At 42.5% G+C, this 26,691-nt stretch overlaps 1 protein-coding gene across 2 annotated transcripts in view; it reads left to right on the top strand.

Moving 5' to 3' along the window:
• Positions 1–26,691, top strand: part of LOC110488623 (platelet-derived growth factor receptor beta) — a 59,467-nt gene that overhangs the window by 20,870 nt on the left and 11,906 nt on the right. The window contains exons 2-17 of one of the 2 annotated variants that reach the window (XM_021560909.2): positions 8,154–8,229; positions 8,590–8,871; positions 9,275–9,532; positions 9,890–10,020; positions 11,292–11,457; positions 12,520–12,700; positions 13,100–13,215; positions 13,519–13,642; positions 13,915–14,123; positions 14,446–14,540; positions 14,681–14,810; positions 14,967–15,071; positions 15,169–15,279; positions 18,468–18,627; positions 21,263–21,429; positions 25,236–25,354. In XM_021560909.2, coding sequence (XP_021416584.2) covers positions 8,181–8,229; positions 8,590–8,871; positions 9,275–9,532; positions 9,890–10,020; positions 11,292–11,457; positions 12,520–12,700; positions 13,100–13,215; positions 13,519–13,642; positions 13,915–14,123; positions 14,446–14,540; positions 14,681–14,810; positions 14,967–15,071; positions 15,169–15,279; positions 18,468–18,627; positions 21,263–21,429; positions 25,236–25,354 — 2,403 coding nt within the window. In that variant the 5' untranslated portion in view covers positions 8,154–8,180. Of the gene's footprint in view, positions 1–8,153; positions 8,230–8,589; positions 8,872–9,274; positions 9,533–9,889; positions 10,021–11,291; positions 11,458–12,519; positions 12,701–13,099; positions 13,216–13,518; positions 13,643–13,914; positions 14,124–14,445; positions 14,541–14,677; positions 14,811–14,966; positions 15,072–15,168; positions 15,280–18,467; positions 18,628–21,262; positions 21,430–25,235; positions 25,355–26,691 lie in introns of both variants that reach the window. The other variant, XM_021560906.2, reaches the window with a different exon arrangement.

Genomic DNA, 26,691 nt, shown 5'->3' with positions numbered 1-26,691 from the left:
TAAATACATTTTGCCTCATACATACATAAATTCATACATACTGTACATACATAGTTCATGCTACAGTAGAAACGACAGCATGATATGCAGAAAATAAGGCAGTTACTTTGATAGGAACGCACACATGCCAAAAGTTATAATTTGTAAGGAAAACAACAATGGAGGCAATGTAAGCAAGACTGAGCAAATGTCTGCATACTTGATGTGCGGAAGAAATGGGGAAGGGCTCTCCTCGAAGAGGGAAGTTTTTCTGGCTCAGTAAAGCCTCAAACATAAATTGTCCGCAAATCTGAAATCGGCTGTGTTTCTATGTGAATTTATGAGGAGGTGGAACAACCCTCAATTCAAACTGTTGTTATCAAATACAACTTGTTAGAAAATTATTTGAAATTGACAAGTTGAAACATAGCCTAAAGCTAATTAACAGGCAGCACGTGTTAACTGTCCTGTTGCGTAACAATCACATTTTGAAACAGAGATTGCATTCTGACATCACGTGCATAACGGGTGACCGTTAGAGATATTTGGAACTCACATATGAAAAGGTTAAGGGCCTCCCGAGTGGTGCAGCGGTCTAAGGCACTGTATCACAGTGCTAGAGGGGTCACGATAGACCTAGGTTCGATCCCAGGCTGTGTCGCAGCTGGCCGTGACTAGGTAACCAATGAGGCGGCACACAATTGGCCCAGTATCGTCCGGATTAGGGGAGGGTTTAGCCAGTCGGTATGTCCTTGTCCCATCGTTCTCTAGTGACTCCAGGCACATGCAAGCTAACTTCGATCGGCAGTTGTGTTTCCTCCGACACATTGGTGCGGCTGACTTCCGGGTTAAGTGAGTAGTGCATCTTGGCAGGGCCATGTCTCGAAGGATGCATGGCGCTCAACCTTTGCCTCGACCAAATCCGTACGGGAGTTGCAGTGATGTGACAAGACTCTAACTACCAAAATTGTGGAGAAAAAGGGGTAAAAAGTACACAAAATTAAATAATAATGTGGGTGTGTTTGTAAATTCACTCTGGAGTGCCAGAGTGTGCTCTGGGCATTTGTAAATTCAGATTTTTGTCTGTTTGTAAATTCAGAGCGCACACTGGATGCTCTAGCTGAGGAGTAGGGTTGATCTGAGCATTCGGGCCTCACAACAGCACCCAAGCTAACTGGCTAAAGTTACTTCCAGACACAAATGAGAACACCTCACTGATAATTTTGCTCATCCTAGCACCCTAGACTGTTTTCATGTTATCTAGAGCATTAGTGACTGTAACTCTGCTGCTGACAACAATATAATTACGTTTTTTGCTGACATTTACTGACACTGGTCATATACATATTCATAAATTCATCAGTTATTCTGCGCTCTGGCACACTCAGACAAGAGTGCGCTGAAATCAGAGTAGATAGCCAAAATGTATTTACGAATGCACCCAGGGTTGCTTCACGTGCATCTTGTCACTATGGTCTAAGTCAATGTATTTTTATCCATCTCCTCTGGGATCAACTGGAACCAACAGCAGCTTGTATTATCTGGGCCGTTCAGGGTTACTGAAGCACAGCCAGGACCTCTTGGCAGATCCTCCCATGGTTCACTGTCTTCACGCTTAATAAAAGTTCCATTCCTCACACAGAGTCCTGTCCTGGACATAGATCTACTCTGCACATACACATTTGTATCTACTTACAACCCCCCACAGCCTCACTTTACAATACCACAGAGTAGCTGATGCACTTTGTCTTTCCCAGAAGCATTTAATGCGCATAGGCACGAGCAGTGAGTGTTTTCCTATCCTTAGGGTCAACTCTGATGTCCACTCTCCAGACCTCTCCTCATCGCCACTCGTGAACGTATACAGTGGTTTGCGAAACTATTCACCCCCTTGGCATTTTTTTTGCCTTCCAACCTATTTTTTTGCCTTCCAACCTGGAATTAAAATAGATTTTTGAGGGGTATGTATCATTTGATTTACACAACATGCCTACCACTTTGAAGAGGCAAAATACAGAAAACTTGAGCATGCATAACTATTCGCCCTCCCAAAGTCATATACATACATTGTAGAGCCACCTTTTGCAGCAATTACTTGCAGCAATTACTAAATTAATTTGATGGCCAAAAAGCTCAATTTTAGTTCTCATCTGACCAGCACCTTCTTCCATATGTTTGGGGAGTCTCCCACATGCCTTTTGGCGAACACCAAACTTGTTTGCTTATTTTTTTCTTTAAGCAATGCCTTTTTTCTGGCCACTCTTCCGTAAAGCCCAGCTCTGTGGAGTGTATGGCTTAACGTGGTCCTATGGACAGATACTCCAATCTCCGCTGTGGAGCTTTGCAGCTCCTTCAGGGTAATCTTTGGTCTCTTTGTTGCCTCTCTGATTAATTCTCTCTCTTTCCATTTTTTAATAATGGATTCAATGGTGCTCCGTGGGATGTTCAGTTTCTGATATTTTTATATAACCCAACCCTGATCTGTACTTCTCCACAACTTTGGCCCTGACCTGTTTGGAGAGCTCCTTGGTCTTCATAGTGCCGCTTGCTTGGTGGTGCTCCTTGCTTAGTGATGTTGCAGACTCTGGGGCCTTTCAGAACAGGTGTGTATGTATATATATATATATATATATATATATATATATATATATATATATATATACTGAGATCATGTGACAGATCGAGTGACACTTAGGTTGCACAAAGGTGGACTTTATTTAACTAATTATGTGACTTTTGAAGGTAGTTGGTTGCACCAGATCTTATTTAGGGGCTGCATAGCAAAGGGGGTGAATACATATGCACGCACCACTTTTTCATTTTTTTAATTTCACTTCACCAATGTTGACTATTTATTGTCCATTACATGAAATTCAAATAAAACCCCATTTAAATTACAGGTTGTATTGCAACAAAATAGGAAATACGGCAAGGGGGATGAATACTTTTGCAAGGCGCTGTAGTTGTCATATGTGACACTGAGGTGACTCGTGCTCATAAATATTGATGTACTGTTTCCCTGGTTGCGGATCGCTCTCTGAGTGTTCTGACGTATGGCCTTCTGGGACGGCGTGACCTCCAGGCCCTGGCGCTTCCGCCACCATCCCCACTCTATCAGTGGGCCTGGGAAAGTTTCATAGGAGCACTGTGGGAATGTGAACTGTACTGTACACAAGTGACACAGAGGGGAGGGAACGGGAGGGGGTGTGTGTTGAGCATGTCATGGTGAATGTGTGTGTGAGTGACAGTAAGTGTGCCTCCGTATGTGTGTGTGTGTGTGTGTGTGTGTGTGTGTGTGTGCGTGCGTGCGTGCGTGCCTGCCCGCCTGTCTGCCTGCCTGCCTGCCTGCCTGCCTGTCTGCCTGTCTGCCTGCCTACCTGCGTTTGTTTCCTCTGTAACTGTGAGTGTGTGAGAGAATCCAAAAAATGTATAATGAAATCAAACATTGCACAAGGCCCTAGCTAGCCTAGTGCAGGATGACATCCAATCCCTCTCTCTCTGGATCCTCAGCTTTATTAGAACCAGGAGGATGGAGGCGGGGGAGGAAATGTTTGAGTCATGTTGTTGGAACAGTTTAAGAGTTTCAGTTTGGGAACGGAAGTGCCAAGGGCAGTTTCTTTACACAGGCTTAAAGATCTAAAGATATACTGTATCCAAGTTTGAGTAACAGTTAGCTGGATAGTCAGGAGATTTCAAATATTAACAAATTCATATTTTTTATATAGAACCTTTCATAGGCTAGAATACTTACAGTAATCAAAGTAACAGTAATACTTTTCCCAGCACGTTTTATGATTCTGTTGATTACTTCTAAAAACAGAACAATTATTATACAGTATTTCAAACTGTATATGACAATGTATGAAACATTGTCTTGTGAGGAGGAACATCTTCATGGTGATGGAACAGTTCCACAGTTGTATCGTGATCAAATGAGAAGTTGGATCATTTTTACTACACATGCTTTTAATAGTACTCATTAAGTAATCCAGTTCAAAACAGAATTTAAACAATTTTAAGTGCCCACAATTATTTTTAAGATCAATTTCAATGTTTCCACTAAGGATTCCTCCTCCTCTTGCTTCTCCTCCCTCTCTTCCCAGGGCTTCTTTCTTCCGCCCTCTCTCCATTTCCCACCCTCCTCCTGCGTACAGGCCTGTGATCTATCCTTAACTGTTTCCAGACGCCTGCTGCTGCACCCCTTCCCTGTGCCCCCCTTAACGCTCCCCCTCCCCACTTCCACCCACAAGAACCTCCACCCCTCTTTCCCTCTCTCCTTCCATCACATTATCTGTGTTGTCGATATTTCTCTCGGTCCTCTTTCCCTCTAATGATGCAGTGTTTACTCAGGAATACTTCCAGCTCTCTCTCTCATTGGCTGTCTGTAGTCAATGATGGGTGAGCCATGTCACCTTTAACCTCCATTGATCTCTGACATGATGTTGACGCTGAAGTGATGATATTGCTCTTAAAACATCAAAACCAGTCTGCGTCTCAAAAAAAAGAGGGGGTCTGGTAGTGAACCTCAGTGGCTTCAGAAAGTATTCACACCACTTTACTTTTTCTACATTTTGTTGTGTTACAGCCTGAATTTAAAACGGATTACGTTTAGATTTCTGTTGGTCACTGGCCTACACACAATACCCCATAATGTCAAAGTGGAATTAGGTTTTTTGACATTTTACAAAATACAAATAAAAAGCCGAAATGTCTTGTCAATAAGGTGCAGGAGGAGAAATGTGCTTAACAAGTCACATCATAAGTTGCATGAACTTACTCTGTGTGCAATAATAGTGTTTAACATACATTTTTTTATGACTACCTCATCTCTGTACCACACACATACAATTATCTGTAAGGTCCCTATGTCGAGCAGTGAATATCTAACACAGATTCAACCACAAAGACCATGGAGATTTTCCAATGCCTCGCAAAGAAGGGCACCTATTGGTAGGTAGTTAAAAAATGTAAAAAGCAGACATTGAATATCCTTTTAAGCATGGTAAAGATATTAATTACACTTTGGATGTTGAATCACACCCAGTCATTACAAAGATACATGCATCCTTCCTAACACAGTTGCTGCTGAGGAAGGAAACCACTCAGGTATTTCACCATCAGGCCAATGGTGACTTTAAAACCGTTTCAGTTTAAAACTTGTTAGGGCTGCAATCCCGGGATAATTGTCATCAACAACCGCTGAATTGCATAGCGCCACATTCAAACAATATTACTAAAAATATTTATATTCATGAAATCACAAGTGCAATATAGGAATACACAGTTTAGCTTTTTGTTAATCCACCTATCGTGTCAGATTTTGAAAATATGCTTTACAGCGAAAGCAATCCAAGCATTTGTGTAAGTTTATCAATCGCTCTACAAAACATTATGTACACTTAGCATCAAGTAGCTTGGTCACGAAAATCAGAAAAGCAATCAAATTAATCGTTTACCTTTGATCTTCAGATGTTTTCACTCACAAGACTCCCAGTTACACAATAAATGTTCCTTTTGTTCCATAAAGATTTTTTTATATCTAAAATACCTCCGTTTGCTTGGCGCGCTATGTTCAGAAATCCACAGGAAATAGCGGTCACGACAACGCAGACAAATTCCAAATAGTTTCCGTAATGTCCACAGAAACATGTCAAACGTTTTTTATAATCATTCCTCAGGTTGTTTTTAAAATATATAATCAATAATATATATCAACCCCAACTGTCTTTATCAGTAGGAGAGGGAAAGGCAATGGCAGCCAAACTCTGTCACGCATACAAAACGCTGCTGGCACCCGGCCATACAATGACGCGATGTTATCGTTCTCGCTCATTTTTCAAAATAAAAGCCTGAAACTATGTCTAAAGACTGTTGACACCTTGAGAAAGCGAAAGGAAAAGGAATCTGGTTGATATCCCTTTAAATGGAGCAAAGGCAGGCTATGGAACATGGAGTTTTCAAAATAGAAGCCACTTCCTGGTTTGATTTTCCTCAGGGTTTCGTCTGCAAAATCAGTTCTGTTATACTCGCAGACAATATTTTGACAGTTTTGGAAACTTTAGAGTGTTTTCTATCCAATACTAATAATAATGCATATATTAGCAACTGAGACTGAGGAGCAGGCCGTTTAGTTTGGGCAATTTATTCATCCAAGCTACTCAATACTGCCCCCCAGCCATTGGAAGTTAAAGGCTGTGATAGTAGAAAACTTTGGATGGATTAATAACATTGTAATTAGTCTACAATACTAACCTATTTGACAGAGTATTAAGAACGAAATCCTAGAGGAAAACCTGGTTTAGTCTGCTTTCCACTAGACACTGGGAGATTAATTCACCTTTCAGCAGGACAATAACCTAAACACAAGGCCAAATCTACACTGGAGTTGCTTACCAAGATGACAGTGAATGTTCCTGAGTGTCCGAGTTACTTAAATCTGCTTCAAAATCTATGGCAAGACCTGAAAATGGTTGTCTAGGAATCAATGATCAACAACCAATTTGACAGAGCTTGAAGAATTTTGAAAAGAATGATGGGAAAATGTTGCACAGTCCAGGTGCGGACAGCTCTTTTGCCTTGCTCACACTGCAGACCTTAATGCTCAAAACAGTTTTGGAATACTGACTGTCCAAACAACAAGTTACAAGTGACCAAATCGGATTTGTGTATATTCAGACAGCAGTCACTTGCTGATATGGCTATGCTTAGTTGTCATATAATGACGGGTGTGTAGGCTGATTGGTGGTCGCGCGCTACTTGTCTCATCATGCTTTAGCGACTCTTTGTGGCTTGCCGGGCACCTACAGGCTAACTTCCGGTCGTCAGTTGAACAGTGTTTCCTCCGACACATTGGTGCAGCTGACTTCCGGGTTAAGCGGGTCTTGTTTCGGAGGACGCATGACTCGACCTTCACCTCTCCCTAGCCCCGTTGGGGAGTTGCAGCGATGAGAGAAGATCGAAATCCATTTTATTCTTACTTTGTAACACAACAAAATGTCAAGGGATGTAAATAATACTTTCTGAAGGGGAAGAGGGTGTCATTTGAGATTTTACCTCAGTGTTGAGTTTTAAAATACGAAACAACACATTGTATCACCATAGCAGCTTATCAGTAAACAAAACCCCAAATATGGTTTGCTATTGCCGTTCTGTGGTTGCCGCTATTGCCTAATTACTTTTGTATACTTGGAATCCAATTAAGGGTTCAACACAACAGTGGAGTAGTTTTATACCCAGCAGCATTGTTGGGGAATAGGGTCTCATTCATTTGAGATTTTGCCTCAGCTTATCAGCAAACAAACTCCAAAAAATGGTTTGTTGTTGCGGTTCTGTGGTTGCCTTTTGTTTACTTGGAATCCAATGAAGGGTTTTTGACACGACAGTGGAATAGTTTTAGCCCCAGCAGCAGAGTGTTGCGGAGGCACACACTGACCCGTTTGTTAGTTGGACAGAACGCTGGCAAAACAAGAACAAAAACTCTCCGACATTGTTCTGTCCCTGTGCAGCGAGCCATCACATACCTCTCATGTGAACCCATTCAGAACATAGAACCAGAATGTTGTGTACAGAACTCACATCTCATTATTGAGAGGGGAGTAACCTTCCATTGTATTTTAAGAGCCGCATCTACTCTGTTAAGTCCATGTCTATGATTAGCCCGGTGTTCTTTCTGTGGCATACAGTATCTTTGGATTAGGAACAGATTGTGCTGTCATGACATGTGATTTATATAGTAAGCTCCCAACTTGGTTTCGACCTAACCTTGTTGGTCTTACAAGGGTAAAATGCATCCAACATGATCTGAGCGTATCAGTAGCGTATGTGAAGAGATATTAAGAAGATGTTATGAGTTCAGAATGTTCAGACCAACTGAGTCCCACCCTCCCCATGTCCCGATCCCCGAGCTGTCCGAATGCCTGAGCTCACTAGTAACCAGCGTAGGAGGGAACAACACCCTTGCGCTAACCTTGGAGTCGTCTATGTCTCTCTCTCAATAATTTTGTCAGAAGCCATTTACTGTATGAAGGACAAGTGTAAAATAGAAACTCTGGGTAGGGACTTTGTCTTTAACACAAGGGTCAAACTCAATATGCTGGGAGGAATGTCGTGAAGAAAACAGGGGCTATAATGGAGACTACAATATTCAGTGTTTTTGTTTTGAAATCTGTTTGCAGAATAATTATCTCCTGAAGCGTATCACCATGAGGAGTGTCAGAGTAGGCACTCTCCATCTGACAACCATTCTTACAGGTGAGAGAAACAACCACACATCTACTGAAATATCATGAAAATAAACTGTGAGATATAACATGACTAGAGCCTGAGTCTTTCCTAGTTAGGTTACATGGTAGGGAAAAACTCCTGAACTTTGTATCCAGCTAATTTGCCATGGAGATTGCTCTTTAATGTGGATGGAAAAGAGCATTGATCAGCTTAAAAGGATCTGTCAACATCCCTCCTCCATAACCCACCAGACTGGTCACTTCCGTCATCGCTGTGTAATTGGACAGATATCTGAGTTGTTATTGCTATCTTAACCTTTGACCCTTGACCTGAAGATCTAGCTATTTGATCCCAAACCTGACCTTTTCTTGTTTGTGTTGACTGCAGCTCTTTTACACTTCTGTCCTGAGTTCTGTTGCCTGGAGATCTCCCCTAGCAACAGTGAAGTCGTCATGACAGCGGGTGACTCCATGATCATTACCTGTTCTGGCTGGGGGACGGTCGAATGGAGGTTCAAGCGGGATGACAACGTTCCCTATTTTGGAGTGGAGAACCAGAACACAACCAGTGTTCTCATTCTGGACAATGTGACGTGGAGCCAAACGGGAGTATATGTCTGTACCGAGGCTTGGACTGACGAGACTATAGAGGTGGCAGTCTTTGTTCCGGGTGAGAACACTGTTATAACTTTAAAATGAGATTAAGATCACTTTATTGGTCAATTAGACACATGGTCCAATGAAAATGGTACTTCTTCTTTTAACACAACCCCTACAAGAGACACACATACAGCTTTTTTTGGAGAGGTGCGCAGGGCTGCCACGCTCGGCACCATTGTAGTGTGGTTTAAGTGCCTTGCTCAAGGGTACAGCGGCATCTAGGATTTGACACCAGCAACCATCTGGTTACTGGCTCGTCGGATATTGTAACAGCAAACTCCACTTATAGGCCTCAATATCTTGGTTCAATCATAATATAAAGAAAATATTTTTATTCCTCATATGGTGTGAAATGTTTCCTCTTATCCCTCAAGTGATGCTAAGTCTTCCCGTCCCTTGTTTTCCTCACACAGATCCTGATGTGTGGTTCATTGAGAGTTTCCATGGCATGGTGACCAAGACCAGCGAGGAGGGGATCATCCCGTGTGTGGTCACCAACCCCCAGATCAACGTCACCCTCTACGAAAGAGACAGTGACATGCACCTGAAGGGGGTCTACATCCCAAGTGAGGGCTACAGGGCGCCACTGGAGGACAGGACCTATGTGTGCCGAGGAGAGCTGAACGGGGAGGAGAAAGAGTCCCAGGCTTTCTACGTATTCAGCATTGTTGGTGGGTACCTGGACTGAGGCTGGGGCTGGGGGTCAGAGATGGGCCTGGGGATGTAACAATGAAGGAGACTAGAGAAGGCTAGAGACCTAGCGTTTCATGACATTCATTGTACTGTACAGGCCATGCACGTCATTGTTGATATGCATGTCTGGATGTAACAACGACAGTATTGCAAGGGTATCAATCTATGGTCTCAAGCTGTTGAATATCAGTGATATTGCTAAGTAAGCAATATGTTCTCTTTCACCTTACGGTAATGTCTAAAAATAACAAGGAACTCATTATCTCTATCCCGCTCTCCCTCACACCCTCTCTTTTTCTTTATTTTCTTGGCTTTCCACACATTTCCCGTGTTAGTTCCAGAGACGATCGACGCCTACATCAATGCGTCTAAGACGGTGCTGAAGCAGGGCGAGCCTCTGACCGTGAACTGCACGGTGCACGGAGTGGAGCTGGTCTTCTTCTCCTGGGACTATCCCAATAGAGACGTGAGTGGGAGAGAAGAGAGGAGAACAGGCATAGAGCAAATTACATCAAGATGTCTGTGTAGCCACACCTAGATGTGTTAAGTTCCCAGGAAATATCATTCATGACAGACACATGGTTTTCATATCACCATTCATAATACACTATCTTTTTGGTGGTGAAAGTGTTTTACCTCTACGGGGTCGGTGTCCCTATACCGGGGCGGTGTCCCTATACCGGGGCGTTTGAGCTAACGTGCGCTAATGTAATTAGCATGATTTTGTAAGTAACAGCAAACTTTCCAGGACATATGTCTTCTATGGCCAGAAAGCTTAAATTCTTGTTAATCTAACAGTAGCTACAGTAGCTATTACAGTGAAAAAAAGACCATGCTATTGTCTGATGAGAGTGCACAACAACAAAAAATGTATCACGGAAACTGGTTTGATACATTCACCTCTGAAGGTAAATAATGTACTTACATTCAGTAATCTTGCTCTGATTTGTCATCCTGAGGGTCCCAGAGATAAAATGTAGCATAGTTTTGTTTGATAAAATCTATTTTTATATTAAAATGTAGGAACTGGGTTTTATAGTTTGAACCCCTGCTGTCTCTGGCTCTACACCCACCCCGCCCGGCCATTTAGATGCGTGAAAGTTAGTGTATTAGCTAATGATCCATCATGTATGACATTCCTGGGAGTGTGTGAACTTACGTTTTGTATTACCATATCATTTGTGTATGTTCTCTATAGCTATGTACTTGTAAATGTATAAATTGACCATTTCGGCACATTTGGGCACACTTGATACAAAATATTGTCCAGTATTGCAATGCTTCACTGGATAAATCTTAAACGTTGCACACAATATAAAATTGTGCCTAATCTGCAATATTATATTATGGCCTTTCACTTGCATTTGTTTGTTTTATCTTTTACCAGATCTAATGTGTTATATTCTCCTACATTAATTTCACATTTCCACAAACTTCAAAGTGTTTCCTTTGAAATGGTTTCAAGAATATGCATGTCCTTGCTTCAGGTCCTGAGCTCCAGTCAGTTAGATTTGGGTATGTCATTTTAGGCAATTTTTTTTTATTTTTAACTGTCAGATCCTTAAGAGGTTTGAAGGCCCTTGTGATAGGATTTCACTGATAGATATACATGTGGATAAAACCAACACATCCTGTTAAACTAGTAGAATCTGATATTACTTAGTTTGTACTTCTATGGCCTTCTCTAAGAAAGGAATACAAAATATATGCACCCCTTTCCTCCCCTGTGTCTGTCAGGTGGACTCCATTGAGCCTCTGACTGACGTCCTGTCATCCCAGAAGATGCGCTCACGCCTCATAGTCTCCAAGGTGACGCTGGCCAACACGGGCCAGTATGCGTGTCATGTCCACGAGGGTGTCCAGGACCAGAGAGCCACAGCCAACGTCAACATCACCATCCTTGGTGAGAAGGAGACAGGAAGAGACTCTCTAAAAACAAACAATGACTGGATAGATTATTATTAAGGCAATTTTTTTGAGACCGAAAGAGCATCACTCATAATATGAACCCCAATGCACTACGCGAGAGAGAGTTCTATTAAAAATAAACCACATGTGATTTTTTAAATTTTTTTATCATTTAGCTAGTGAACGTCACTGAACATACAAGCACAACATCTGTGTTTTGTGTGAGATAGTCGATTAAAATAACATTTAATTATTATTTCTGATAATATTATGTACAAAGTGTCCAATCTGAGAGATATTGTCGAATCAGAATCAGCACTGTGCCTTTACCTTAGAAGTCACTTAAAATAATTGAAATTCATTCAACTTAACTGCGCCCAACAAGCTGCTAAAGGGAAGTCAGCAGAACGTTTTTTGAAGGGTAAAACCCAACATTTTTTCTCTATCACCCTCTTTGAGGATTGGAAGTAGCCAAAGAGACAGTCGTGCCTCTGTGAACGCTTACCCGATTCCCACTGAGGTTGTGTTATATTTAGGCCACAGTAAGTCAAACATGTATAAACTGCCTTCTTCATACAGCCAGGGCATTCATGTTGCAAGTCTTTCTCTCTACATGGCTCTGGGCCAATACTCTGGACAGCCCACTGGAAATGACAGATCCTCGTTTCAGTCTCGAAACAGTTCAACCATTTGACTATGAAGCTTTGTAATCACCTCAGCCTATACAATATGGAACCACTATACTTAGCAGCCATACTGTAAACACAGTGAATTACACTTAATACTCTTAAATAGTAGTTACGATAAAGGAGAAGAAAAATACACTTTTGATAACTTAGCATATACATGCTGGGCATAAGAAAAAATTGGCTGCAGATATGGATCACAAATTTAAAGGCCTCTTCCCTTGCCCTGGGTGCCTGTGTGTTTCAGCTTCTCAACTCCCATTTGTCAAGCTATTTATTCCTTAACGCAGGCTACATGTTCTTGCAGAATGTTCACAGAGGTACTATACTTATTATGCGTTTACTAACTAATGACAACCTTCTTCTGTCAGAGCAAGGCTTTGTGGAGCTGAGGTCCGTCCAGGATCGTAATGTCTCGGCCCAGCTGCACCAGAACGTAGAGCTGAGGGTGGAGATTGAAGCTTACCCCCCTCCACGTGTCCGCTGGACCAAAGATGATGCCACGGTCAACGGGGACAACGTCGTAATCACCAAGCAGGAGCATGAGACCAGGTGAGACAACCTGGACGACGATCAATTCTAATCAATCTGGAGATTGAATTTCTCAGATTAGATCAATAGAGTTTGTTCTATTTGTCGTCACATGTAAGTATAAAACAGATCAGGCAACCAGATTTACAATCCCACTTGTGTGGTATGCAATGCATTACATTAGCAACTAATTGGGTAATTTACCCCTCAGAAATGGTCTTAGTCTGCCTCTGGTTCCTGCTGGGTGTTGGGTTACCTGCTGTCTAGGCTTTATCTGCTGTTGACTGATAGAGACTGGGTGTCTCAGGAGGTTTTATGGTTTTAGCGATGTTGATGGATTTATTAAGATAAACCCATTTTTCCAGGATCAGTGAACCAACATTTATAATTGTGTGGTTTCCCATTACCCTTCTATCTCAGGTACGTCAGCACGTTGACCCTGGTGAGGATCAGGACAGAACAGAAAGGCCTCTACACCGTTCACGTCGCCAACGGCGATGACACCAAGAAATTGACCTTTGATCTAGAGGTCAAAGGTGAGTCGCCTTTGCAACCAACGTAAACCAATGTGGTGTATATCAGTCGTCTGTTAAGTGGTTCCTTCTCCTCCTTTACCTTTTGTCATCAGCACTGATTTGAAAGAACTGCATCCACCATGGATGTAGCTCCATTGCTTTCACACTCCCTATGCTTTGAGATCAGTATAAATAAATGAGAGGCTGATGATAATAAAAAGTAACTTAAGACTATTGAAATTCCACCCTGGCTCAACATATTCCTACACTTATCGTCTAGATTCATGGGATATGTCGTTCCTAATCCTGTACCCCTCTGTGTAGTCCCCCCTCAGATCACAGACCTGTCGGACCACCACCTCCCTGGGAAGAGGCATGCAGTGACCTGTGTGGCTGAGGGGGTACCTTCCCCCACCATCCAGTGGTTCAGCTGTGACAGCTTGCTCAAGTGGGTCATGTCATCATCATCACACTGTCAGTGTCTGGCATTCTGTCACACTCTGGACACTAGAGGGCAGACTTAGCTTGTTTCGTTTTAGTAATCACAGTTTAAACTGATATCAGGCCAACTATGGGTTATCAGACAGCTTCTATACCAGAGTACATTAGCTCACAGCATTTACCTCAGACACACCTGAGTGAAGGTAGCAGTAGTAGTAGTTCACCTTTACTACTGTACTATTGAAACACCTGTAGTTATCATCATAACATCTCTCCCAGGTGCAGTAACCGGAGCACAGTGTGGCAGCCCCTAGTGTCAGACCCTGAGACCCTGAGCGTCCAGACCAACGTCAGCTTCAACGAGAGCCGTATGGTGGGCCAGGTCCGCAGCCAGGTCATCTTCCACAAGCCCCAGCAGGTGAGCGTCCGCTGCGAGGCCAGCAACGAGAGAGGACTCCGCAGGAGGGACGTCAAACTGGTGTCCAGCAGTATGTATCTAAAGACCGAACCAAACAATGATGCTATTGCCATTATCGAAGAACAACATTTTTATCTATGGGGATATTTGTATTTCGATGTGTATCATCTACCTAAGGGGTTGCATTTATCAAAGTACATACTGTAACTAGACAGTCCTGGAGAGTTTCAGGGTGTACTGTGCAGGCTGTTGGTTCCAGTCCAGCACTAGCACACTTGATAAATAGTTTATGTATAAATAATGGTGTGAATGTTAATACTAGGAACAAATGTTCTCTGTGACTATGTCGACTATGTCATAGTTGGATGTTAATGTTCTGTGTTGTGTTCTAGCTTTTTTCTCCCAGGTGGCAGTGTTGGCTGCGGTTCTAGCCCTGGTAGTCATCGTCATCATCTCCATCATCATCCTCATCGCTGTGTGGAGGAAGGTGAGACTACACAAAGACACAGTGAACAATGTTAAAACAACTATGCAAACTATGCAACTATGCAGTACAATTACTAACTCACTCATCTCAATGTGCCTGAGTGATTGGGTAACTCTTTCTCTTGTGTGTTGCCTCAGAAGCCTCGCTATGAGATCAGGTGGAAGGTGATCGAGTCAGTGAGTCTGGACGGACATGAGTACATCTATGTTGACCCCATCCATCTGCCCTATGACCTTGCCTGGGAGATGCCCCGAGACAGCCTGGTGCTGGGTAAGGACCAGGAACCATGGGGGAAGGGGGTGCCAATGATGTCTATGGGGGTACCCCAAATCTTTATTTGATAGTGTATTTAATTAATAGAGACAGATACAAGTTACTGTTCATATTGACTGTTCTGATTTGGGCAATGTTTGTGTTTTGTTCCAGGTCGCACTCTTGGGTCCGGAGCATTCGGCAGGGTGGTCGAAGCGACCGCGTATGGTCTCAGTCATTCCCAGTCCAGCACGAAAGTGGCAGTGAAAATGCTCAAATGTAAGTGAGAACAATCATCTTCAGCATAGAGGTAGTTTTAAGCCTGTATGCAGTCTGTTTCATGCTTTAGTTCTCTGACCTCTGAACACTCCTCCAGCCACGGCCAGGAGGAGTGAGACCCAGGCTCTAATGTCAGAGCTGAAGATCATGAGCCACCTGGGGCCTCACCTCAACATTGTCAACCTGCTGGGGGCCTGCACCAAACAGGGTGAGCCCTGCCCCCTTCACCACAGCAACAATCACAAGCTCACAACCTAATGTCATTAGTCTCTGAAATCCCAGACCTAGGGCAACATCATGTACAGTGGCTTGCAAAAGTATTCACCCACCGTTAGCATTTTTCCTATTTTGTTGCCTTACAACCTGGATTTAAAATGGATTTGGGGGGGTTTGTATCATTTGATTTACACAACATGCACAACAACACTTTGAAGATGCAAAATAATTTTTATTGTGAAATAAACAAGAAATAAGATGAAAAAACTGAAAACTTGAGCGTGCATAACCATTCACCCTCCCAAAGTTAATACTTTGTAGAGCCACCTTTTGCAGCAACTACAGCTGCAGGTATCTTCGGGTGTCTGTATAAGCTTGGCACATCTAAGCACTGGGATTTTTGCCCATTCTTCAAGGCAAAACTGCTCCAGCTCCTTCAAGTTGGATGGGTTCTGCTGGTGTACAACGATCTTTAAGTCATACCACAAATTCTCAATTGGATTGAGGTCTGGACTTTGACTAGGCCATTCCAAGACATTTAAATGTTTCCCCTTAAACCACTCGAGTGTTGCTTTAGCAGTATGCTTGGGGTCGTTGTCCTGCTGGAAGGTGAAACTCCGTCTCAGTCTCAAATCTCTGGAAGACTGAAAAAGGTTTCCCACAAGAACTTCCCTGTATTTAGAGCCATCCATCATTCCTTCAATTCTGACCAGTTTCTGACCAGTTAATTTTTTTCTGGCCACTATAACTTCCATAAAGCCCAGTTCTGTGGAGTGTATGGCTTAAAGTGGTCCTATGGACAGATACTCCAATCTCCACTGTGGAGCTTTGCAGCTCCTTCAGGGTTATCTTTGGTCTCTTTGTTTCCTCTTTGATGAATGCCCTCATTGCCTGGTTCGTGAATTTTGGTGGCCGGCCATCTCTTGGCAGGTTTGTTGTGGTGCCATATTCTTTCCATTTTTTAATGATGGATTTAATGGTGCTCGGTGGGATGTTCAGTTTCTGATATGTTTATATAACCCAACCCTGATCTGTACTTCTCCACGACTTTGGACCTGACCTGTTTGGAGAGCTCCTTTTCTTCATGGTGCCGCTTGCTTGGGGGTGCCCCTTGCTTAGTGGTGTTGCAAACTCTGTGGCCTTTCAGAACAGGTGTATATATATACTGAGATCATGTGACAGATCATGTGACACTTAGATTGCAAACAGGTGGACTTTATTTAACTTATTGTGTGACTTCTGAAGGTAATTGGTTGGACCAGATCTTATTTAGGGGCTTCATGGCAAAGGGGGTGAATAGATATGCACGCACCACTTTTCTTTTCTTTTTCTTTTTTTTTTTAGAAAAAAAATTATCATAATTTCACTTCACCAATTTTGACTATTTTATGTATGTCCATTACATCAATTTAATTCAATTAATCAATTTAAATGACAGGTTGTAATGCAACAAAATAGGAAAAACACCAAGGGGGTGAATACTTATGCAAGGCACTATATGCTGGAACATTAATGTGGGAGTTAAGCCATCTGCCTAAGGAGACAATAACATCATAGTTACAAACTTTTCTTTTTACTAACCATGTAATTGTACAGTGGGGAGAACAACTATTTGATACACTCCCAATTGCAGGTTTTCCTACTTACAAAGCATGTAGAGGTCTGTAATTTGTATCATAGGTACTCTTCAACTGTGAGAGACAGAATCTAAAACAAAAATCCAGAAAATCACATAGTATGATTTTTAAGAAATTCATTTGCATTTTATTGCATGACATAAGTATTTGATACATCAGAAAAGAAGAACTTAATATTTGGTACAGAAACCTTTGTTTGCAATTACAGAGATCATACGTTTCCTGTACGTTTCCATACAGACCTTCTCCAGATCCTTCAGGTTTTGAGGCTGTCGCTGGGCAATACGGACTTTCAGCTCCCTCCAAATACTTTCTATTGGGTTCAGGTCTGGAGACTGGCTAGGTCACTCCAGGACCTTGAGATGCTTCTTACGGAGCCACTCCTTACTTGCCCTGGCTGTGTGTTTCGGGTCGTTGTCATGCTGGAAGACCCAGCCACGACCCATCTTCAATGCTCTTACTGAGGGAAGGAGATTGTTGGCCAAGATCTCGCGAAACATGGCCCCATCCATCCTCCCCTCAATACGGTGCAGTCATCCTGTCCCCTTTGCAGAAAAGCATCCCCAAAGAATGATGTTTCCACCTCCAAGCTTCACGGTTGGGATGGTACTCATCCTTCTTCTTCCTCTAAACACGGCGAGTGGAGTTTAGACCAAAAAGCTCTATTTGTGTCTCATCAGACCAGATGACCTTCTCCCATTCCTCCTCTGGATCATCCAGATGGTCATTGGCAAACTTCAGATGGGCCTGGACATGTGCTGGCTTGAGCAGGGGGACCTTGCGTGCGCTGCAGGATTTTAATCTATGACGGCGTGTGTGTTACTAATGGTTTTCTTTGAGACTGTGGTCCCAGCTCTCTTCAGGTCATTGACCAGGTCCTGCCATGTAGTTCTGGGCTGATCCCTCACCTTCCTCATGATCATTGATGCCCCACGAGGTGAGATCTTGCATGGAGCCCCAGACCGAGGGTGATTGACCGTCATCTTGAACTTCTTCCATTTTCTAATAATTGCGCCAACAGTTGTTGCCTTCTCACCAAGCTGCTTGCCTATTGTCCTGTAGCCCATCCCAGCCTTGTGCAGGTCTACAATTTTATCCCTGATGTCCTTACACAGCTCTCTGGTCTTGGCCATTGTGGAGAGGTTGTAGTCTGTTTGATTGAGTGGTGGAAAGGTGTCTTTTATACAGGTAATGAGTGGAGAACAGGAGGGCTTCTTAAAGAAAAACTTACAGGTCTGTGAGAGCCGGAATTCTTACTGGCTGGTAGGTGATCAAATACATATATACTTATGTCATGCAATAAAATGCTAATTAATTACTTAAAAATCATACAATATGATTTTCTGGATTTCTATCTCTCACAGTTGAAGTGTACCTATGATAAAAATTACAGACCTCTACATGCTTTGTAAGTAGGAAAACCTGCAAAATCGGCAGTGTATCAAATACTTGTTCTCCCCACTGTATGTGTAATACAATATTTCACACAAACTCTTCCCCAATGAAGATAAAAATGTCCCTTTTGTGGCATCCAACCTCTCAGGCCCTCTCTACCTGGTGACAGAGTACTGTCGCTATGGAGACCTGGTGGACTACTTACACAAGAACAAGCACTCGTTCCTGCAGTACTACCTTGAGAAGAACCAGGAGGACTCTGGCTGCCGCATCTCTGGAGGGAGCACCCCTCTCAGCCAAAGGAAAGGGTGAGAGCTACCTCCTCATCTGGTGTTTCACTCAGGTCTTCATTTGGAAGATAAAGAAGAGGTTATATTGGCCAGTACGTGGATAAAATACTCAGGCCCTGAATGGGAGAAAGACATACACTACCATTCAAAAGTTTGGGGTCACTTAGAAATGTCCTTGTTTTTGAAAGACAAGCACATTTTTGCCCATTAAAATAACATCAAATTGATCAGAAATACAGTGTAGACATTGTTAACACTTCTTTGGGACTGGGGGGCAGTATTGAGTATCTTGGATGAATAAGGTGCCCAGAGTAAACTGCCTGCTACTCAGGTTCAAAAGCTAGCATATGCATATAATTAGTAGATTTGGATAGAAAACACTCAGAAGTTTCTAAAACTGTTTGAATGATGTCTGTGAGTATAACAGACCTCATATGGCAGGCAAAAAGCTGAGACAAAAATCCACCAGGAAGTCGGAAATCTGAGGTTTGTAGTTTTTCAAGTGATTGCCTATCCAATATACAGTGTCTATGGGGTCATATTGCACTTCCTAAGGCTTCTACTAGATGTCAACAGTCTTTAGAACCTTGTTTCAGGCTTCCACTGTGAAGGGGGAGCGAATAAGAGCTGTTTGAGCCAGGTGCCTGGCAGAATGCCATCAGCTAAGTCATGCGCGAAGCTGTGAGAGTTAGCTGCGTTCCTTTTCATTTCTAAAGACAAAGGAATTGTCAGGTTGAAACATTATTGACAATTTATGATAAAAACATCCTAAAGATTGATTCTATACATCGTTTGAAATGTTTCTACAAACTGTAATATAACTTTTTTGACTTTCCATCTGAACTTAACGATCGCGCATTCAGCATTTAGTTTACTGGGCTAAACGCGCGAACAAAAAGGAGGTATTTGGACATAAATGATGGACTTTATTGAACAAAACAAACATTTATTGTGGATCTGGGATTCCTGGGAGTGCATTCCAATGAAGTTCATCAAAGTTAAGTGAATATTTATAATGCTATTTCTGACTTTTGTGACACCTCTCCTTCTTTGGAAAATGGCTGTATGTTTTTCTGTGGCTAGGTGCTGACCTAACATAATCGCAAGATGTGCTTTCGCTGTAAAGCCTTTCTGACACAGCGGTTGCATTAAGAAGACGTTTATCTATAATTCCATGCATAACACTTGTATCTTTTATCAATGTTTATTATGACTATTTCTGATGTGGCTCTCTGCACTTTCACCGGATGTTTGTTTGAGACAATGCATTTCTGAACATAATACACCAATTTCAAATTAGTTTTTTGGACAGACAGATTAACTTTATCGAACAAAACACACATTTATTGTGTAACATGAAGTCCTGTGAGTGCAATCTGATGAAGATCATCAAAGGTTAGTGATTAATTGAATCGTTATTTCTGACTTATTTCCCTCTCCTTGGCTGGAAAATGGCTGTATGGTTTTCTGTGACTAGGTGCTGACCTAACATAATCGTTTGGTGTGCTTTCGCCATAAAGCTTATTTGAAATCGGACACTGTGGCTGGATTTACAAGAAGTTTATCTTTAAAATGATGTATAATACTTGTATTTTTGAGGAATTTTAATTATGGGCTTGAACCAGAATAGAAATAGAAAGACGAGTGTGAGCCCCTGGTGCACAACTGAGCAAGAGGAGAAGTACATTATAGTGTCTAGTCCTCAACTGGCAGCTTCATTAAATAGTGCCCGCAAAACACCAGTCTCAACATCATCAGTGAAGTGGCGATTCCAGGATGCTGGCCTTCTAGGCAGTACACAGCATTGTACGAGATCTTCAGTTTCATGCCAATTTCTCGCAGGAATAGCCTTCATTTCTCAGAACAAGAATGGGCTGACGAGTTTCAGAAGAAAGTTCTTTGTTTCTGGCCATTTTGAGCCTGTAATTGAAACCACACATGCTGATGCTCCAAATACTCTAAAGAAGGCCAGTTGTATTGCTTTTTTAATCAGGACAATAGTGTTCAGCTGTGCTAACATAATTGCAAAAAGGTTTTCTAATGATCAATTAGCCTTTTAAAATTATAAACTTGGATTAGCTAACACAACGTGCCATTGGAACACAGCAGTGGTGGTTTCTGATAATGGGCCTCTGTACGCCTATGTAGATATTCCATTAAAAATCAACAGTTTCCAGCTACAACAGTCATTTACGACATTAACAATGTATACACTGTATTTCTGATCAATTTGATGTTATTTTAATGGATAAAAAAATGTGTTTTTCTTTCAAAAACAATCACATTTCTAAGTGAATGGTAGTGTACGTATGTAGGATCTTCATTTAATCACCCTGTTGCAGGATAACTTTTCTGCAAGGCAGGAAATGTAAACGTGTTGTGTATTTGAGCTTTAAAAAGGCTTCTGAAGTTTGTCATTTCCAGTTTGAAATTTCAGACTTGTTTTTCCCTTACAAAAAATGTATCAACCACAAAAATGTCCATTCATTATAATCCACATAATAATTTCAATTTTCTGCTGCTGCAGGGTTATTACATTTAGATCCTACATCTGTAGACATTCAATTACAAAATGAGGCCGTACAGACAGAGATGACCATGTGTTTTTTAATTTATTATACTTTACCCTAATGTGTCCCAAATATCTTGGCAGCTACGTGTCATTTGGCAGTGAGTGTGACGGTGGTTACATGGACATGAGTAAGGACGAGCCCACAGTGTACGTCCCCATGCAGGAGCTGAAAGACACCATCAAATACGCTGACATCCAGCCTTCTCCCTATGAGTCTCCCTATCAGCACGACCATTACCAGGAACAAGGTATAGAGTCCAAGAAATACAGAGCCATAACAAAGCTCAAGTGTTCTGTATACTTTGTATGTTTTAGGTCTGTTATATGTCAAACATATGGGAAGCACATGAGAAGAGAAAGCACAGGAGGATGGGTTAGTTGTTCATTTGACCTACAGAGCCTCTATGTACACTGAGTGTACAAAACACTAAGGACACCTGCTCCTTCCATGGCATACACTGACCAGTTGAATCCAGGTGAAAACTATGATCCCTTATTGATGTCACTTGTTAAATCCACTTCAATCAGTGTAGATGAAGGGGAGGAGACATGTTAAAGAATGATTTTTAAGCCTTGAGACAACTGAGACATGGATTGTGTATGACATCAATAAGGGATCATAGCTTTCACCTGGATTCACCTAGTCAGCCGCCAAGGAAAGAGCAGGTGTTCAAATTCCGCCAAAGAGGATGGCTGACGTTTTACATGCCCGTAACCAATTGTGCTATTTTGTTCATTTTTGCGTTGTTTGGAACTTATTGGTACTTATTTTGTACATAATGTTGCTGCTATCGTCTCTTATGACCAAAAATAACTTCTGGACATCAGAACTGTGATTACTCATCACAAACTGGAAGAAGCTTTTTCCTTTATCGAGTCTGATGAGAAAGATATACTGCTCTCCTGGAACAGGCCCAAATCCCTGTCATTTGCGTGAAGAAAAGACAGAGTAAAAGAGGATGCAGATTGGGCTGCCTTTAGAGAATCCGTAGGCGAGCGAGTAAACGACCACTGCCATCAACTTGCTAACATGCAATCATTGAAAAAGAAAACATTAAGAACTGTAATATCTTGTGTTTCACCGAGTCGCGGCTGAATGACAACGTGGATAACATAGAGCTGGAGGGATTTTTAATGCACCGGCAGAACAGAGAAGTCACATCTGGTAAAATGAGGGGTGGGGGGTGTGAGTCTTTTTGTCAATAACAGCTGGTGCGTGATCTCTAATATTAAAGAAGTCTCAAGGTATTGCTCGTCTGAGATGGAGTACCTCATGATAAGCTGTAGACCACACTATCTGCCAAGAAAGTTCAAATACATATTATTTGTAGCCGTCTATTTACCACCACAGACCGATTCAGGCACTAAGACCGCACTCAACCAACTCTATAAGGCCATAAGCAAACAAGAAAATGCTCACCCAGAAGCGGCGCTCCTAGTGGCTGTGGACTTTAATGCAGGCAAACTAAAATCAGTTTTACCAAATTTTTATACCAGCACGTCACATGTGCAACCAGAGGAAAATAAAGTCTAGACCACCTTTACTCCACACACAAAGATGCGTACAAAGCTCTCCCCCGCCCTCCATTTGGCAAATCTGACCATAATTCTATACTTCTGATTCCTGCTTACAAACAAAAACTAAAGCAGGAAGTACCAGTGACTCAGTCAATACGAAAGTGGTCAGATGAAGTGGATGCTACACTACAGAACTGTTTTTCTAGCACAGACTGGAATATGTTCCGGGATTCATCCAATGGCACTGAGGAGTATACCACCTCAGTCATCGGCGTCATCAATAAGTGCATCGACGACGTCGTCCCCACAGTGACCGTACACACATATTCCAACCAGAAGCCATGGATTACAGGCAACATCCACATCGAGCTAAAGGCTAGAGCTGCAGCTTTCAAGCAGAGAACACTAATCCGGACGCCTATAAGAAATCGCGCAATGCCCTCAGACGAACTATCAAACAAGCAAAATGTCAATACAGGATTAAGATTGAATCCTACTACACCGTCTCTGGCGCCGATCCGATGTGGCAGGACTTGAAAACTATTACAGACTACAAAAGGAAACCCAGATGCGAGCTGCCCAGTGACGCGAGCCTACCAGACGAGCTAAATGCATTTAATGTTAGCTTCGAGGCAAGAAACATTGAAGCATGCACAAGGTCACCAGCTGTCCTGGATGACTGTGTGATAACGCTCTCGGTAGCCGATGTGAGCAAGACCTTTAAACATATCAACATTCACAAAGCCGCGGTGCCAGATGGATTATCAGGACCTGTACTCAAAGCATGCGCGGACCAACTGGCAAGTGTCTTCACTGACATTTTCAACCTCTCACTGACTTAGTCTGTAATATCTACAGTACATGTTTCAAGCAGACCACCATAGTCCCTGTGCCCAAGGAAGTGAAGGTAACCTGTCAAAATTATTACCGCCCTTAGCACTCATATTGGTAGCCATGAAGTGCTTTGAAAGGCTGGTCATGGCTCTCATCAACAGCATTCTCCCAGATACCCTAGACCCACTCCAATTCACATACCACCGCAACAGATCCACAGATGACACAAGCTCAATCGCACTCCAAACTGCTTTTTCCCAGCTGGACCAAAGGAACACCTATGTGAGAATGCTGTTTATTGACTACAGCTCAGCGTTTAACACCATAGTGCCCACGAAGCTCATCACTAAGATAAGGACCCTGGTACTAAACACCTCCCTCTGCAACTGGATCCTGGACTTCCTGACGGGCCGCCCCCAGCCGGTAAGGGTAGGCAACAACACGTCTGCCACGCTGATCCTCAACAGTGGGGCCCCTCAGGGTGTGTACTTAGTCCCCTCCTGTACTCCCTTTTCACCCACGACTGCGTGGCCAAAAACTGACTCCAAAACCATAATTAAGTTTGCTGACAACACAACAATGGTAGGCCTGATTACCGACAACGATGAAACAGCCTATAGGGAGGAGGTCAGAGAACTGGCAGTGTGGTGCCAGGACAACAACCTCTCCCTCAATGTGAGCAAGACAAAGGAGCTGTTCGTGGATGACAGGAAAAGGAAGGCCGAACAGGCCCCCATTATCATCAACTAGGCTGTAGTGGAGTGTGTCGATAGTTTCAAGTTCCCTGGTGTCCACATCACCAACGACCTATCATGGTCCAAACACACCAAGATTGTCGTGAAGAGGGCACAACAAAACCTTTTCCCCCTCAGGAGACTGAAAAGATTTGGCATGGGTCCCCAGATCCTCAAAAGTTCTACAGCTGCACCATCGAGAGCATTGTGGCCGGTTTCATCACCGCCTGGTATGGCAACTGCTCGGCATCTGACCATAAGGCGCTACAGAGGGTAGTGCGTACGGCCCAGAAACCCAGGACCTATATAGTAGGTGGTGTCAGAGGACAGCCCATAAAATTGTCAGAGACTCCAGTCACCCAAGTCATGGACTGTTTTTGTCTGCTACCGCATGGCAAGCGGTACCGGAGCGCCAAGTCTAGGACCAAAAGGCTCCTTAATAGCGTTTACCCCCAAGCCATAAGACCGCTGAACAATTAATCAAATGGCCACTGGACTATTACATTGATTTCCCCCCCCCCCCCCTCCATTTGTTTTGTACACTGCTGCTACTCTTTGTTTATTATCTGTGCATAGTCACTTCACACCTACCTACATGTACAAATCTAACCTGTTCTCCCGCACACTGACTCGGTACCGGTACCCCCTGTATATAGCCTCGTTATTGTAATGTTATTGTGTTACCTTTATTCATTTTAGTTTATTCTGTAAATATTTTCTTAACTCTTCTTAAACTGCACTGTTGGTAAAGGGCTTGTACATAAGCATTTCACGGTAAGGTCTGCACTTGTTGTATTCGGCGCATGTGACAAATAAAGTTTGATTTGTATTTTATTTGTTATTGATGTTTCGTGCCCTCAGTGTATACTGTCCATGTGTATCACCTGAACATCTATTCAACTTTACAGTGTCTCTCTTTGTTACCTCATTAATGAACCCTGCCATCCCTTTCTCTGCTCTCCCTCCAGACCAGATCACAACGGACCCTGCCCTGTTCATCAGTGACTCTACTACACTTAGCTATACTGACCTCATCGGCTTCAGCTACCAGGTGGCCAAAGGCATGGAGTTCCTCGCCTCCAAGAATGTATGTAATGTTTTATTTACTCAGCCTTTATTTATTACATGGAATCTAAACTTTTATTGATATACAGTATATATTTATTTATCATTTACCCTTTATTGAGCCAGGCACAGTAATTACAGAGCTGTAGATATGGATATAGAATGTACTTCACCATCAATAGTTAATGTCCAGTCTGACCTTGGCTTCCTATAACCCGGTTGTTTACATGGGCAATCAAGCAGTTGAAACAATAACAAAGCATCTTCCCTGCTAATGTTTTGGTTAAAAGCTGATAGACGGGGCTGGAGAAATGTAACCACTCTCAAATAGACAGAGCTATGGATGCAACAACTGATCCAAAATGACATATCAAATTATAGTTTGATATGTCCACTAAACAAAAATATAAACACAACATGTAAAGTGAGCTGAAATATAAGACCCCAGAAACGTTCCATATGCACAAAAAGCGTATTTCTCTCAGATTTTATGCAGAAATTTGTTTACATCCCTGTTAGTGAGCATTTCTCCTTTTACCAAGATAATATATCCACCTGGTAGGTGTTGCATATCAAGAAGCTGATGAAATGGAATGATCATTCCACAGGTGCAAATTGTACTGGGACAATAAAAGGCCACTTTAAAATGTGCAGTTTTGACACAAAACACAATGCCACTGACGTCTCAAGTCTTGAGGGAGTGTGCAATAGGCATGCTGACTGCAGGAATGTCCAACAAAGCTGTTGCCAGAGAATTTAACGTCAATTTCTCTTCTATAAGTCGCCTCCAACCTCGTTTTAGAGAAATTGGCAGTACGTCGAACCAGCCTCAGAACCGCATACCACGTGTATAGCATTGTGTTTTAGCATGATTATGCACGGCCCCATGTCGCAAGGACCTGTACACAATTCCTGGATACTGAAAAGGTCCCAGTTCTTCCATGGCCTGCATACTCATCAGACATGTCATCCATTGAGCATGTTTGGGATGCCATGGATTGACGTGTAGCGTGTTACATTTCCTGACAATATCCAGCAACTAAGCACAGCCATTGAAGAGGAGTGGGACAACATTCCACAGGCCACAATCAACAGCCTGATCAACTATATGCGAATGAGATGTATGGTGGTCACACCATATACTGAATGGTTTTCTAATCCTTGCCCCTACCTTTAAGGTATCTGTGACCAACAGATGCATATCTGTATTCCCAGTCATGTGAAATCCATAGATTAGGGCCTAATTGATTTATTAATTTCATTGATTTACTTATATGAACTGTGCCTCAGTAAAATATTTGAAACACTCAGACATAATTTACAAATTAAGCATTTGGGTTTAGTGAGTCCTTCAGAACC

This window comes from Oncorhynchus mykiss, chromosome 14 (genome assembly GCF_013265735.2).
Source record: "Oncorhynchus mykiss isolate Arlee chromosome 14, USDA_OmykA_1.1, whole genome shotgun sequence".
Lineage (NCBI taxonomy): Eukaryota > Metazoa > Chordata > Actinopteri > Salmoniformes > Salmonidae > Oncorhynchus > Oncorhynchus mykiss.
This window is presented reverse-complemented; position numbering and strand designations above follow the sequence as displayed.